Source organism: Podarcis pityusensis (genome assembly GCF_964106645.2).
Source record: "Podarcis pityusensis genome assembly, chromosome: 2".
NCBI classification, from domain to species: Eukaryota; Metazoa; Chordata; class Lepidosauria; order Squamata; family Lacertidae; genus Podarcis; species Podarcis pityusensis.
In genome coordinates, this window is record NC_138029.1 from 96,873,425 (window position 1) to 96,890,062 (window position 16,638).

The window sequence follows — 16,638 nt, forward strand, 5'->3', positions numbered from 1 at the left end:
CGCAGGAGGCAGCAGTTATGATTTACCAATCTCTGCAAGCCACAGCAGGGACTGTGATTCTCCAGTGGTTTGACTTCACCCCGTGAGGCACACTCCATTGTGTCTCGCAATAGATGGAGAGTCCCAATGTTGCTCTTGTAGAACTTGGCAGGGAGGATGATGGGGATGAAACTAGGATTAGTGGACTACATCTGTTCTGTCTGCCTGCATTGTGTCCTACTCGTCTCAATGAACTGCAGTCACCACTGCTACCTGGCAATACCTGGCGATTGAACCTGGGTCCTTTTCCAGGCAAAGCATGTGGTCTACAGCTACAGCCCTTCTCCCATATCTCACTGTGTTACGCTATTTAGTTGCACGGACAAGGGGTGGGTGGAACAACAGATGTGACTCTCTAACTTTGTAAGGTGGGGTACATTTAAACCTGCACAAAAGTCTATACCTTCCCTTCTCTCCATCCTCCATTCCGGTGAGCAAGATATAACTCACTTGCATCATCCCTGTAGCAAGATACACAAATCTCAGGTGGGTCTGGGAGTCCTGCACCTCTAGGTGTGTAAACCTTTGCATGCTACTGAGTAGCTTAAGGAAATGATGATTACGTATTATGATTATTTGGCAACATACACGAACGCCTAATTTTGGACCGTGATGCAGGAATCCTTTTATCTTTCCAGTGCTGACTTCTTTGAAGATGAGACTATTCACCATCTGTTGAAATATGAGCCTTGGTGGGTTAAAGCCTCTAGAAAGAAGATGGATTCCCAAGAAAGCCATCCTTTGAATGAGAGCAGACAGGCAGTAATTGGTAAGACCCCACTTTCCAGATCTTCTGTGGATGTTGATGGACAACTGCAGGCCTCTTTAGTGGGTATTTTTCAACCAGGTATTTGCTCTCCTTTGCAAAAAAGGAGGGACTATGCAAACATCCCACCCCTTCTTTTTGAAAGGACTGTCAAAAGTTTGCTTGAGATTTTATGGCACAAAAATAACAGGGAAAAGAACCGTTGGGAGTGAATTGCTGCTTTCCTCTTCCTGTTTTCCCAGAACCCTTCCTTTCACTCTCCCAGGCCAAACAAGAAGCCTGAGAACCCTTAGAAAGGATCCTAAATATAGGCAACGTTTTCATGCTTTTTGGTTTCTCAGTCTTGGAGCTGGTCTCATATACTGTGTGGTGTGACTGGCGTTGCTTCTGCACAACACTGGACCAATCCCACAGTCTGCCTAGCAACAAAGTGAGAATATCTTAAGCGGAGAAGGGTCAGCGCACAACACTCTTAAGAGGGGCAAGAACCCATTTTCACTGTATTTTCCTAGTGTGCCCAAGCAGCCTGTTACGACCACTGCACATTTATGAACATATAAAGTTAATGAAATCTATTTGCAAATTCAAATTTTCATTTGACATTTGTCTTAGCGGTTGAGTCAAACAGAGAAAGGGTTTCATTTTGTTGCTGCTGTGCTTTGACTAAAAGCCATTTTCAAATTGGGTGATACTGATGAATGTGTCTTTTTGCTATCTTCCTTTGGTTAACTGTACTGAACTACAGTATTAAGGACTGCTTTATCTGCCCTTCTATAGTTGAACCATTGACAGTAGAAGTACTTTCTGTTCTTGCCAGATATCTCGTGGTGAGGAAAATTAAACTTGTACTATTTAAAGAAATCTTAAAAGCAAACCGTTATTAGCTTTTGTTTGTAAAGGCATTTTGGGTTGCAAAATCTGAATAAGAAGCACACATTAGAAAGTTGTTGTTGCTGCTGCTGCTGTTGTTAAAATCTGTATATGACCTATACCTGCAGGTCTCAGGGTGGTTAAAATTACAATATAAACACATAAAATACATAATAAAAATAAGAACAAAAACAACCCAATAACATTCCCTCAACACATTTTGTTAGAGGGGGTGTTTACCAATGGAAGTCATGGATCGTTCTTCCATGGAGACTCTAGAGAGGAAATGGATGAGCATTTAACTTCTGGCAGTTAAATAAGTTGAAACAGGGCTTGTGAGGTCCCTCATAATTCTTACAGTGTGTAACCTTGATGCAGGTAAAATCTGAAGAAGGGCTGTTAAGAATAAGGCTTTAAAAATGCATGACACCTGTCTTCCCTGCTGTATCGCAGTGCTTAATAATAAAATGAATCTGAGCCTGACTCATTTTATAATAGATGAAATTCTTACTGTATTGCTATGTGGTGAGATTTACTCTTCAGAAGAGGTATTGCACCCATGTCATGTAATACAGTTGTATAGGTGACATTTTGAATGGTTATCTGCGGCGCTGAAATAAAGCAAATGGCATTTTTTTTTAAAAAATGGATTGCTTTTGTAAATTCTCTTTATTGATAACAGTCACTGTAACTGCAGAGGCTTTAATATTTCCAGAAAGAAATGCAAGGGCTGATTATATCAGATAACAACATTTTTTCCTTTTGGAACCTGCAGCCAAAAGCATGAAGCCACTTGCATTAGATTACAACACTTACAGACTTTCTTATAAGTCATATTCAAAACAAAACATAGTTTATTTTTGATTTTTTTGATTTTTTTTTTTTTTTGCATTTTTTGGTTTGCTTGATTTGCTATACTTTATTTCCAATTTCTGAGACAGGATGTGTGCCTATCACAGCTCTTAGCTGCTTTAGCTTTTGTGCGATGCATCTGTTTGCTTCCTTGCCTCTTCTTCCTTTGCTTCTTTCTGCTCCAGCCTTCCTATACCAGGCTGCTGAAAAGACACCCACCCCTCAAAAAAGTCAGCAGAAATAAGAGTGTGGTGCAGGCCGCCATCATTTTTGGCTTTGTGACCAAGTATCCCTCCAGTAGAGGGCGCTTCATTCCTTTCACTGACAGGCCGAAATTTCCTTTCGTTCCATTATGCAAAGCAAGTCAAACAAATTCTTTACATAAGCTTAACTAATTACTTGGCTTTTCTCATGGGGTTGGGGGAAGGAGATGGTTAGCTTTGCTCCCCAAACTGAAGCCTTGGTCCCCAGACGTCAGGTGAAAGGATTTAACTTCTTTTAAAAGTCACGTTTGGCTTGCCTAACAGCAGTTCATTTTTATTTGGTTTCACAATGCAGAATTCTAAAGCTCTGTTTTAGGCGACAAGCAGTCTTCATAAGCGTAGGCAGCCACATGCATTTAATGTATCATTTACATGCTCTGAGGTAATTTATTTTGTCTCCTTTTAATCTATCATGCTTACTAGCGATCAGTCTCCGATTTCCTTTTATAGGAGAAGAAAAATGATGCTTTTTTTCTTTTAAGGCCTCGTCTTTCCCTTTGCATCTATGGCTCCAATCCTATGCCTGCTTTCCTGGGAGTAAGCTTCCTTGGAACTTGGTGGGAATTACTTTAGAGTAGATATATGTGGGATTGCCCCACTGCTGCCTAAATGTTCACAAGTCTCACTCTTATTTATTAGGTCCTTGGATTCAATGAAAGGGTTATTGTTCTACATCCCAGACATTCAGATGTCTTTTGTGACAATGATAGGCAAAGGGATTTCGGAAAGGCCCTAAAAGTTATGGCCACAGATTGATGTGGCCCAGACCAGGTTGCACATGTGACTATCCTGTAAGGCTGAGGTGATGGTCCATGTGGTACGAAGTAAAGGTCTAGGTATGGATTCTGCTTCCTTGAGTGCCATGTTTCCACACCATTATGATTGCTTGCCTTTTTGTTGCTGCCCTAAAGTGGAAGTGGGGAAACTGTGCCCCTCCAGATATTGTTTGGACTTCAGCTCCTATCACCCCCAACCTTTGGACCATGGTGGTTGAGTCTGATGGGAATTGGAGTTCAACAGCGCCTGGAGGGAACTGATTCCTCATCCCTGATCTTGAGGAAATAGAGCACCTCATCTTTCATACCAGAGGCACTTGCTCCAGTGTAGTACAGTGGTACCTCGGGTTACATACGCTTCAGGTTACATACGCTTCAGGTTACAGACTCCGCTAACCCAGAAATATTACCTCAGGTTAAGAACTTTGCTTCAGGATGAGAACAGAAATCGCGCGGCGGCAGTGGGAGGCCCCATTAGCTAAAGTGGTGCTTCAGGTTAAGAACAGTTTCAGGTTAAGAACGGACCTCTGGAAAGAATTAAGTACGTAACCAGAGGTACCACTGTATAAGAAAGTATAGGTTTTGTCATTGCCATTCACGGCAGTTAGTTTGGGTCACTATAATTGCTTGTCCTAAAGGACAGCAAAATGAGTCTTAAAGACGGACAAATTTACTACAGCAGCAGCTTTCATCTCATTTTATCAGATGCATAAATGGCAGTCCTAGACGGGCACATACATGGTTTGGAACGAGGCCAGGAGGAATGGAGAGGAATATGTATCTGTAAGAAACATACGAACTGTGTTTCTTCAGATTAATTTCTAAACCTAAGGGAGGAGAAACTCAATTTTTCTACCCCTTCTGGATTGATTTCTTTCTTCTGCAGTATAAATGAATGATAGGATCATAGAATTGTAGAGTTGGAATGTACCCTGAGAGTCATCTAGTTCAACCCCTGCAATGCAGGAATCTCAACGCAACCATGACAGATGGCCATCCAACCTTTGCTTAAAAACTTCAAAAGAAAGATACTCCCACCATCTTCAAAGGGAGTCCGTTCCACTCTTAAACAGCACTTGCAGTCGGAAAGTTCTTCCTGATGTTTTGTTGGAATCTCCTTTCTTGTAACTTGAATTCATTGGTTTGAGTCCTACCCTCCGGTGCAGGAGAAAACAAGCTTCACCATCTACCATGTGACAGCCTTTTAGCTATTTGAACATAGCTATCATATCTCCTCCCAGTCTTCTCCTATCCAGGTTAAACATACCCAATACCCAATTCCCTCAACTGTTCCTCATAAAGCTTGGTTTCCAGACCCTTTATCATCTTGACTTCCCTCCTCTGCACAGGTTCCAGCTTGTCAACATCCTTCTTAAATTGTGGTGCCCAGAACTGGCAGGTGTGGTCTGAGCAAGGCAGAATAGAGTGGTGCTATTACTTCCATTGATTTTGACACTACACTTGACGCAGCCTAGAATAGCATTGGCTTCCCTCTGCTTTTTTTTGCTGGTGTGAACTCATATTACGCTTGTGGTCTACTAAGATCCCGAGATCCTTTTCACATGTACCATTGGTAAGCCAAGTGCCCCCCATTTTATATTTGTGCAGCTGGTTGTTCCTGCTTAAGTGCAGAACCTTACATTTCTCCCTTCTGAAATTCATTTTTTGTTTTGGCCCAGTTCTCCAATCTGTTAAGGTATTTATTTCATTTCATTTGAGAATGGTTTGATAATATGTTTGGATATATCTCAGTATTACTAGAGTGGCTGGGGCAACCCAACCAGATGGGTGGGATATAAATAATAAAATTATTAGTAGTATTATTAGTCCTTGAAAGAATTTAGATGTAACTAAACCACAGAGCCTAGGGTTTGCCGATCAGAAGGTCGGCAGTTCGAATCCCCCGCAACGGGGTGAACTCCCATTGCTCAGTCCCTGCTCCTGCCAACCCAGCAGTTCGAAAGCACAAAGTGCAAGTAGATAATAGGTACCGCTCCGGCAGGAAGGTAAACGGGGTTTCCGTACGCTGCTCTGGTTTGCCAGAAGCAGCTTAGTCATGCTGGCCACATGACCTGGAAGCTGTACGCCGGATCCCTTGGCCAACAAAGCGAGATGAGCGCCGCAACCCCAGAGTCGGCCACGACTGGACCTAATGGTCAGGGGTCCCTTTACCTTTAGATCTTCATTGAGGCATTCACTTGAATGCACAAAGTGCTAAACTGGGATGCCCCAGCAACAAAAATTGCAGGCATGCTGACATGCACACACACAAAATATTTTTTTCTTCCTCTAGATGTCCTTTAATCAGAATATCCCTTCTATTAGCATCTTTCCTTATCTCTATCAACTTAAAATCGCCTCTGCAGTTCAGTTATTGCTGCACGTTTTGATTTTTAGTTTTAATACAACCTGCATGTGCATTTCTAATTTTCATCTTCTTCAGATAATTGCTATGCTGTTTCATACGTCTGTTAGAAGAAAAGAATCAGACCTTGGTCCGTGTTTTTACCCCCCTCCCCCTTCACTCAACTATTGACGCCATTTACATTCAAAGGGATATACCTGAAAGTACTTGCATTGACTCTTTAAAGGGAGCAATCTTTATCCAGTCTAGATTTCAAAATAATTGACAACTACAATAAGTTTTGAAGCGAGGGTGGAACACGTCTTGAAGGGATGTCTTTAAAATCTAAAACATTTGCATTAGTCATCTATCAAAGGTCTTGCATTAGGGAATCGACTGCTAGCCTGACTTGTTGATCACTAGCAGACTCAGATATGTTTTGTATAATGTGGTTCTGCTTCATTTGATCTAAGGCAAATGACATAGGACAGACCGACGGTCCATCTAGCTTAGTATTTTTCCCATTGACTGGCAGCTGTTTTCCAGGGTTTCAGAAAGGGAGTGCTTTTTCTAGGACTGCTAAAAAGTGCTGGGGTGCTTGAACCTGGGGAGCTTAACATGCTCTCCCATCATTGAGCCACATTCCTTGCCTGACCCTAAGTGTTACATCTTCCTTGCTGCAGGAGCTTTGCTACCACATCCTCTGCTTTTAGGCAAAACTGCCTCTGGTGTGTTCTCTCTCTCAGCTGCCACCGAGGAGCAGCCATTTTGCCTGGCAATAGCAGAGATGGGAAAGAGGGACACTCCATCAGCTCTCTTGACCTTCGGTTCCTCCTTTCCCTCAGCTATCTCCATTTGAGCCGATTCTTTATAAGAGTTTTGTGGGCAGTATCCAGTGAACTTGTTCCCTCAGCACAGGGATTTACCTTCCATGGTGGGACTTTGCCCCTCTTCTCTGTCTCCCCAGGTGTGCCATGTTCCCTCCCCTCCAAAAGGTTGGGGAAACTATGTAACTGGTGTTTTTTTGGGGGGGGGGTGCATGATGGTGGAGGTTAACGGGAGTTGTGTTACACAAGTGGAAATCCTTCCAGTGATGGAACAAGTTAGTTGGACACTACTCTGTAATTTGAAAAACAGGTACCCGAGTTTGTTTTCAACTTCCTCCCTCCCCATGCCCTTTTCCTCTAAGCATTGTGCCTTTCAGATTGTAAACCTGAGTACAGGAACTGTCTTTTTAAAATTATTATTATTATTATTATTATTATTATTATTATTATTATTGTTTAATTTATTATTTATGCCCACTTTGGGCAGCTTACAGCACATTAAAAATTGCAAAACATTAGACATAAAAAAATTCCCAATACAGGGTTGCCTTCAGATGTTTTTTAAAAGTCAGATAGTTGTTTATTTCCTTGACATTTGATGGGAGGGAGGGTGCCACTACCAAGAAGACCCACTGCTCTGAAGAGTGGGTTTATTTTTTAAAAAATTACACACTTTGAATATCTGTGGAAGTGTCTCCACCCCCATCGTTCTGCCTGAACACTGAGGTCCAGCTCTGAGGGCCTTCTGGTGGTTCTCTCACTGCGAGAAGTGAAATTGCAGGGAACCAAACAGATGGCCTTTTCCACCAGATGTCAAAGAGTTAAACAACTGTATAAATTTAGTAGACATCTGAAGGCAGCCCTGTTTCGGGAAGCTTTTAATGTTTTATTCTTATTTTTTGTTTTGCTTTGTATTTTTGTTGGGAGCCACCCAGAGTGACTGGTGCAACCCAGTCAGGTGGGCGGGGTGTAAGAAGACATATGTCCCTGTATACAAGAGAATGGAATAGCTGCAGCTTTTTTGACTGCATGTGGTGCAAGTTGAGAAGGAAACTTCTGTTAATTCTGAATGGATGCAGGCAAGCAGATGCTGCAGAAGCCAAATGGTTAATTCTGAACTTAACACAGGAGTAATTCTGGGGCTTGGGAAGAAGTTCTCATCAATACTACCCTTGTTAATTCAAAGTATGTGGTTTTTAGTGCGGCTATGGATATGGTGTGTTAAAATAACCTCTGTGTGGGGGGGGGGGGGTTTAGTTTCCTTTACAGAAGATGAGAAAGAGCAGCTAAGAAAATTCACCAACAGAACTTTCCTGCTTGATAAAAGAACCTGTCATCAAGTATATCTGAGCTTAGTTGATATACTTCTGGCTTATTGCTATGAAGTCTGTGCCACTGAAGGAGAGAAGAATGTGAGTTCCTCCCCTCTACTCCCCTGTATGAAACTTCAGTGAAGTGGATCTGCTAGAATAGCTACAGGGAATTTCTCTGTCATCTGGGAGGCAGGGCTTTTAAAGCGGACTTTGTTCCTGGCGTTGAAAGCGCAGGACCGAAATGCTATATCACTAGGGTGGTTTGCCAGGCAGCTGTTTGAAATTAACAGTCCAAAGTGTGAGGTATTCTCTTCCCTTGCTCTCTCTCTTGGATGCTGCTACGGCAACTCTGCTGAGCTGTATTTAGCAGTAGAGGAAAGGAGGAGGAAATGATTTTACAGCTAACAGCTGAGGGATCTTCATTGTCCACATGTTGAATTATTTTATTTTATTTTTCTTTTGTGGGAGACAGGTTTTCTTGGATGCTTTCTAGACTCAGGAGCATTATTTTGTTGGAAGCAAAGATTATTTGTTGAGAATTACTGTTCTTGAGGCAAGGCACCAAGTCTTCTGTAGCATATCCTGGTCTAGTGGTTCTGTGCTTAAGAACAACATGGGCATTTCCACTGCCCGTTTGGGGAGATCTGTTGTGGGCTACCTGGGAACACAATCTTTGGAGACAGAGAGCTAGAGGTGCAGGTTTGGGTGGGAGGAGGATTGAAGAAGCACTAGGACCTAGAAAATCTGGATGTGTGTAGACAGGTAAGACTTGGAACAGAGACTCAAGCCAGAGCACTGGCTGATGGGAAATGTTCACAGTGCATAGAGGGTAAGGAGAAATAAAGGTCCAGAAATGGACATGCCACACATGTTCAGGGAGATAGTACTGACCTAGGTGCTCCAACTCTAAATTATCTCTCCCCCCCCACCCCAAATCATGGTTCTTTAATGTCTAACACCAAAATATACAGAGGGTGGAGGGGAGAGCAACTGAAGTTGGATAGTATCTGCAAATATATGGAGGAGATCTAAATGTGCTTTAATTGAACCAATATATTTTGCAGTTTTCAGTTTCTTAGTTCCTGTGCAAATGGTTTCTTTTTACAAACACAGTGTTGTGTTCTAATTTGGTTTCCTGAACTCCTCCTTCTCAGGTTGAGTCTCCATGGAACATACGAAAGCTGAGTTCAACTCTGTGCTGGCTGGAGGTAAGATGAATTATAACAAGTTTATTGATAGGGCAATACATCTTAAACAGAGGCATATCTGGAAAAGGTTTACTGCTACCTTTCACCCTATCCCTTCTGAAGTGGACATTTCTTCTTAGGTGGGCTTTTTATTAGTAGTATTTTATTGGTTCTCCCAATGCCATCTCTACTTGCAACTTCATTTGTATTGTTGTACTATCTTTTAAAACTTTGGGAATACCATCAGATTGAAAACAGGGATTTCCCTTCTTAAGAGGACCTCCCTAGACCAGTTGTAACTACTATTGTACAGGAGTGAAAATCCCCTTTGGGGACAAAGGACTTGAGAGGGCGATTCTGGTTTTAGACCTGGTCATGACACTGAAACTGCCTTGGTTGCCCTGACTGATGGCATTTGCTGGGAGAGAAAGAGTGCGTGTGAGCCTGCTCATTGTCCTTGATCTCTCAGCAGCTTTTGATAGTGTTGACAGTAGTACCCTTCTGGAGTGGCTCTGGAAGTGATAGAACCAGAGAATTGAAGAGTTGGGAGGGACCCCAAGGGCTGTTTGGTCCAACCCCCTGCAATGCAGGAATCTCAGCTAAAGTGTCCATGGCAGATGACCGTCTCCAACCTCTGCTTAAAAACCTCTAAGGAAGGAGAGTCCAAAGCCTCCCATAGGTGACCATTCCATCATCGAATAGCTCTTACTGTCATAAAGTTTTTCGGATGTTTAGTCGGAATCTCCTTTTGGGCCACTGTATTACATTGGTTCTACTCCTACCTTCAAGGCTGTTTCAAGAAAGTAGTCATCTCACAAACTTCCACCTTGTCATCTGTACTATTTACCATCTTCACTGAAACTGCTGGGAGCTGTCATCAGGAGATTTGGAGTGGGGTGTCCTCAGTATGCAAATGATACCCAGCTCCATCTATTCATCCATCCGAATTATGGAAGGCAATTCCGATGCTAGACTGCTTGGGCTGGATGTGGGCCAATAAATTGAAGCAGAATCCTGTTACGTCTTCCAAGTTCTTGGATTCAAGAGTTTGGGAGATGGCCTGTCCTGGAAGGATTAGCCTCAAATCGAGATAGCTAGCTACAAAACAGTTAAGAAGATTTCTCTTATTAGGCAGTTTGCCCAGATTTTAATTTTACTCTTAGTGGAGAATGGCAAACATATTTGCTCTTTCAAAAGGACTCTTAAGGTATATTGCTTGTTGAAGCTGCTCCATTCTCTAATATGTTGTTCCTTTTTAATTTGAAAAGGGTATTAAGGGATAGCTGTGTTCTCTTCGAACAACGTAACTGTAGCATGGGAGTAAGGAAGAGAATACCTGTATAAGTTCACCCTATGAGTATCGTGCAAATGTGAATTAATCAGAGTCTCTCATAGGAGTGGACCCATTTATGAATAAATCCCAATTGTAAAACTTAATGGATGGAAGGTATTTCTTTTCCTTTTAGGCTGCGGGGATATATTAATTCCCCGGTTAGATGACAAGAAGCCTGATATTTTAGATTTCAGGCGTATTAGTTAACATAAAATCAATAGAGGTCCTTGTGCGGAGAGCATCAGTCAAGTAAAGCGAAAGTAAGACTCTGCTCAATAAGAGCTTCCGATAATTGCTCTGCCATCGTGGCCAGAACAGAAGGGGCAGATGATTTGCTGCGTTTTACAGGACATTGGCAAATATATTCCTCCTTGACGTTTTTAGAATGTTAACTTAATAGCCTTGCTTATTTCGGTTAATCAGGGTATATGCCCTGTATCCTGCTGAACTGTGGGGATGGTGGTATGGGGCCTGTAGATGAGGCTTAGGGGCTTTCCAATATGAAACCGAATGGGAATTTCATTGGCAAGACAACACTGCCTGTAATTTCATAGGAAAGTAACAACCTGTAACCCGAGGTACCACTGTAAACGTGTTTTCTCCACTAGTAATTGTGGCCTTTAAAAATATTTGTTCCACGCAGAGTTTTACTAGCATTTCGGAAGTTCTGATGTCCTTTGGGAGAAGAGTTATGTGTTATCCACTCTACCGACACTTCAGTTTAGTGACTCGGGCCTTAAATGACACCATTACGATATTACAACTTGGTAAGATATTAAGTTTTATCTTTACAGTTTGGCTATGGCAAATTAGTTGGGTATTTGTGTGTGGTGAACACATTTGTTCACAAAGGCATAGTTTTAGATAACTTTACAAGGAGTCTGGGTTTATTTATTGGGCACCTTTTTAGGAATTTAATGTATCATTTTATTTCTGTTTATAAACATTCTTAAGGCTGCAATATTTGCCTAGGAGTAAGTCTTATTTTTGAGTCAACACGAGTGCGATTGCAGCGCAAATCTATTTTATACTGAATTGTCATAGCCTAATCAATTTTTTAATGGGGACGCCAATGTCGCTGTGGTCTAAACCACTGAGCCTAGGGCTTGCCGATCGGAAGGTCAGCAGTTCGAATCCCCGCAATAGGGTGAGCTCCTGTTGCTCCGTCCCAGCACCTGCCAACCTAGCAGTTCAAAAGCACGTCAAAGTGCAAGTAGATAAATAGGTACTGCTCCGACGGGAAGGTAAACGGCGTTTCTGTGCACTGCTCTGGATTCTCCAGAAGCGGCTTAGTCATGCTAACCACATGACCCAGAAAAACTGTTTGCGGACAAACACCGGCTCCCTTGGCCAGTAAAACGAGATGAGCGCCACAACCCCAGAGTCATTCACAACTGGACTTAACTATCAGGGATCCTTTACCTTTAATTGATTTTAAAAGTCAGGTTTAATTCAGTTAGCTGTTACATACTGTTTTATTTTCAGAAGTTATTTATGAAAATATTTCTAAGCTGCAATTTCATTTAAAAAATCAAAGCACTTTACAACAATTATAATAAAAATGCAACAGTTAAAACAGATCACCATAGTACATGTCATGGTACATGATTTGCTTCTTTAAAAAACAAGAAAAAAAGCAAGGCAACCAACCAACCAACTGTTGTCTACGGTGCAGTAGGATTTGTCCCTGTGTTGAGCCTCATGAGATCCTTTGTCTACAGATAATCCTGAATATACATTGAATGGAAATGTCTCGGACCATTTGGCTCGTAGCAAATTCTGACAGTGGGTGATAATCCATTAAGTTTTACTCAGAGTAGACCTATTGAAATTAATAAAGATGACTGTGTCAACTCCATTAATTTCAGTAGGTCTCTTCTGAGTAATGCTTAGTTGAGTGACACCCAGTGTGTTGTTGAAACCCACCTGTAACAATGAGCAAAGCCTTCTGTTGAATGAACTAGGTGGAACCAAAATATCACTGTACCCCTTTGAGTCTCCCAGTCTCTCTACTCTTCATAATGTTCAACTGTGGGTTGTGGGGGTTTTTGTGTTTTTTTTAAGCATTGTAAAAAGTCAAAAAGGAACTGATTTAATTCTTTCCATACTGGCAAATGCTTTCCTTTGATTGTGTAAAGTTACCCAGGAAACCATTGTTAAGATGAAATGTGATTGGCTCAGTTGATTGATTGTTGGAGTTGTGGTTGGAATTTAAATAACTTGGGCTTGAGTGTATAGTTGACAAAAATGAGGTCTTAACCACGTCCACTTGTACTATTTCATTGGAGAAAGGAAGAGTGCGTAGCATGATAGATAATGATTTTCCAGATGCTTTGAGAGAACTTAATGACGCGTTATTTGACTAAATAAGTTGGAAGAATAGTTCTAATAATGGTGTGTAAAGATAATTACTACAAATGTAGTATTATGTGTGGAAGTGAGTAATAATTGGCATTAAAATGTCAATACTCGTGCACTGAAAGCCTGTCGTTTCTATAAGTAATGGGTGTAATCCTGCCCACATTTATCTACAATTAGAGGAATAAACCACTGACATTTGCAATATGCCCAAGAGTGGACAAAAATACTTAAATGAAACCTGTTTTTTAAAAGAAGTTGAGATCCTAAAAAAATTACAGAAAAAGAACCTTTCAGTTTTAACACAGACAAAACAATTCATCAAATACTGATTTTAAAAGCTTGCAATAAGGAGGTCTTCAAAGCTTGTTTTAAAGACAGCATTGTAGGGGACACGCATACCTTCCTACGGAGGGTGTTCCAGAAACATGGGACCACCATTCTGCAGCTATGTGGGTTAGAACTTCTTTTTTGAATGGGAACCTAGCATTCTTAAGAGTGCAAGAAGGCCTCTCTTGCTACTGAAGGTTAGGACTGTAGTGGTGGTCTGGGGTGAGAAGTGCAAGCAAGATGGGATAAATATTTTGCATTAGTCATGTTATAGAAACTGCACTTCAGTATTCTTCAATGAAAAGGCTCAAGTGGTGTCTGTTGTCTATCTGTGCTTGGCCTTAGGATGGGCGTTTGAATTGACTAACCTATGAGAAGCATTCTTGCACGGTATTGAGAGTGGATGACCCTGTAATCTTCAGGCCAAGTAGCAAACATGAGTAGCAAAAGCAGTGGCTATATGGGAGGCAGTATGCCTTTCACAGCAGCTCTTGTGCCAGAGCTCTAAATTACTATTTGAACTTGGAATTTTAAAAGTTTCACTGTTGCTAGGGAAACACTACAAAAGAATCCAGGTCCCTGAGCCTTTTTTTGTGTGTGTGCAGACTTTTGTCTTGGGAACAAAATATGTTAGTTCATTATGGCTCCGTGTCCTTTGATCAGCAGGACATTGACATGTTAACACTTTTCCTTCCTCTCATGTCGTGTTAGATCTAATTTTAAAAGGCAGCATGTACAAGCTCGGTTGAATTTGATAAGCATTTGATTAGCGAGTTAGTAGGACATGAAATATTAAAATGGCTTTTGACATAATTAGTAAACTAGAAGAGAGAGCTGGTGTAAAAATAGATTAATTAAGTAGCTCAGATGCATTTTGTGAATTTTGCAGATGTTCTTCTGCAACCTGTATAGCTAAAACATGCTTTCAGCTACGGTAGGAAGAATGTATTTAGTTTGTTTCCACGTGTAAGGATTCTGTTTGATCTAGATAGCTAGCAGTGGCAGCTAGACTGGTGACTGGGAGCAGCCGCCGAGACCACATAACACTGGTCCTGAAAGACCTACATTGGCTCCCAGTACGTTTCTGAGCACAATTCAAAGTGTTGGTGCTGTCCTAACATGCCCTAAATGGCCTCGGCCCAATATACCTGAAGGAGCATCTCCACCCCCATCGTTCAGCCCAGACACTGAGGTCCAGCTCTGAGGGCCTTCTGGCGGTTCCCTCCCTGCGAGAAGGGAGGTTACAGGGAACCAAGCAGAGGGCCTTCTCGGTGGCGGCGCCCACCTTGTGGAACGCCCTCCCACCAGATGTCAAGGAAATAAACAACTACTGTACCTGACTTTTAGAAGACATCTGAAGGCAGCCCTGTTTAGGGAAGTTTTTAATGACTGATGTTTTAATGTATTTTTTATATTTTGTTGGACTCTGCCCAGAGTGGCTAGGGAAACCCAGCCAGATGGGCAGGGTTTAAATAAATTACTACTACTACTACTTTTGATAAAAGTAGGTGATGTATGTGTTCTGGCTCACTTTCCCATTCTCCCTAGGTTCTTTGTATATCTATGCACTAGATCCAAATCCATCTTCTACGAAGCAAATCCCATTTATTTTAAAGGAGCTTGCTGCCTTGAAATACTGATTGGCTTAGGATGCCAGGCCTGGTTCATGAGCTTTCATAACAGGAAATGAAATCTTAGGTGTGTTTGATTCTATTGTTCAGGCAACAAAATATTAAAATGTGTTTTGAGTTCCAACAGTTTACTAAAAGGGACATACCAGCAGCATTTGATCTTGGCTGAACATTTGGTTCAAACTCCTGATCCAGAGATGGAACGTATCCAACCTGAAAACATACCTCACTTGTTGCATGACTTTGTGTAGCTACCAGCCTGGCAATTCACCTCAAGCGTTTGGTATCTTACTTCTTAAAATGTGTTGATACCAAGCTGGTGGTTTTGTCCTGATATCTTTTTAGAATACAGTGGTACCTTGGGTTAAGTACTTAATTTGTTCCTGAGGTCTGTTCTTAACCTGAAACTGTTCTTAACCTGAAGCACCACTTTAGTTAATGGGGCCTCCTGCTGCCGCCGCGCCGCCAGAGCACGATTTCTGTTCTCATCCTGAAGCAAAGTTCTTAACCCAAGGTACTATTTCTGGGTTAGCGGAGTCTGTAACCTGAAGCGTATGTAACCCGAGGTACCACTGTACATCCTGTCTTGGCATAGCCAACAGGCTCCCAGCAGCACAGCCAGTGGATGGGAATTGTAGGAGTTGTAGCCTAACAACGTTTGGAACATTCATGTTGGTTGCCAATCTTCTTAATTGCAAAGTCACTCTCTCTGAATCCTTCTTTAGCTAGAGCAACATCTGCGCACAAGAGGAGTGGATCACCAGGCTTGGATGAACCTCAGTGTTTGCAAAAGTACAAAAATATTTAGAGAGAAAAACATCCAGGGCGAAGGCACACCAAAAGAGGACTGCGCATTCTCCGTAGGAGAGGGGCCTCTGAGGCGGGGGGACGGAATCTCTCTGCACCACAGTGCTGATTTGGAACCGGGGTGGTGGGTGGAGAGATACGTTTGCATTTTTGTTAGAGACGTGTGGTAGGTTCTGGCTGCATTTTAGAAACAGCCTGTTTAACTTGCAGTGTCTAAGGCCCAAACCTAGCTAAGGTTTGCTGTAATGGTGCACTGCATCGCTTTCAACGGGGTTTAATCCCCATGATCTGTATCTTTACTGGGCTAGAAGCTATTTGGACTAGCCTCAGCATCACTGCAAAGGCACATGAGGCATTAACTCTGCTTAAATCGAGCAGTTCTGGGTCTGGCCAGTACCTGGATGGGAGGCAGTCTGGGAACCTGTTCTACAGCCTTCAGAAAAGCAGGATGTTTCTACAAGTAAACAAATAAATCTCCCTGTTGAAAAGGATCTTGTACGAAAGACTAGGGGTTGTGTTCAGCTAACTTCTGCTTGTAGGAGACCCTTTGAAATTGATGGCCCATAATGTTAATTATGGCCAATAATTTCAGCTGAGTAAATGAGGGCTGAATGCAACCCTAGAGCACAAAGTCATGATCAGCCATGTTTTTAGTATATCGGTATCTGAATAGTCTTGTTCCTCCAGATTCTGCTAACGGCTGTTTTAGATGCCTCTTTGGCAATGTATCTGAAAAACCATAACTTCAAGCAGTGTGTCTAATTAGGAATAATGCCTATGATTAAAACAATTACTTTTTCTCATGTATGTAGGCCAAATTTTGATTTCCACAACTTTCCAGCAGTAAGCTTTAGGGTGGAGAGGAGGGCAGGCATAATAGCTCTAACCCAACGGAGAGCAAAGTTTTCTCGTTAGTTCTTAGGCCCGTAATTGACTTGCAGC

General features: G+C 42.0%; 1 protein-coding gene and 2 long non-coding RNA genes across 4 annotated transcripts in view; 2 read left to right on the top strand and 1 right to left on the bottom strand.

The window, feature by feature from the left end:
- The window catches only part of LOC308471700, a 242,766-nt gene that overhangs the window by 57,932 nt on the left and 168,196 nt on the right, over positions 1-16,638 (bottom strand). The window lies entirely within an intron of this gene.
- LOC308471696 overlaps positions 1-16,638 on the top strand; it is a 115,183-nt gene that overhangs the window by 19,677 nt on the left and 78,868 nt on the right. The window lies entirely within an intron of this gene.
- Positions 1-16,638, top strand: part of SHQ1 (SHQ1, H/ACA ribonucleoprotein assembly factor) — a 54,650-nt gene that overhangs the window by 10,129 nt on the left and 27,883 nt on the right. For both annotated transcript variants that reach the window (XM_080995747.1, XM_080995748.1), the window contains exons 7-10: positions 678-808; positions 7,995-8,149; positions 9,205-9,258; positions 11,214-11,337. In XM_080995747.1, coding sequence (XP_080851873.1) covers positions 678-808; positions 7,995-8,149; positions 9,205-9,258; positions 11,214-11,337 — 464 coding nt within the window. The remainder of the gene's footprint in view (positions 1-677; positions 809-7,994; positions 8,150-9,204; positions 9,259-11,213; positions 11,338-16,638) is intronic.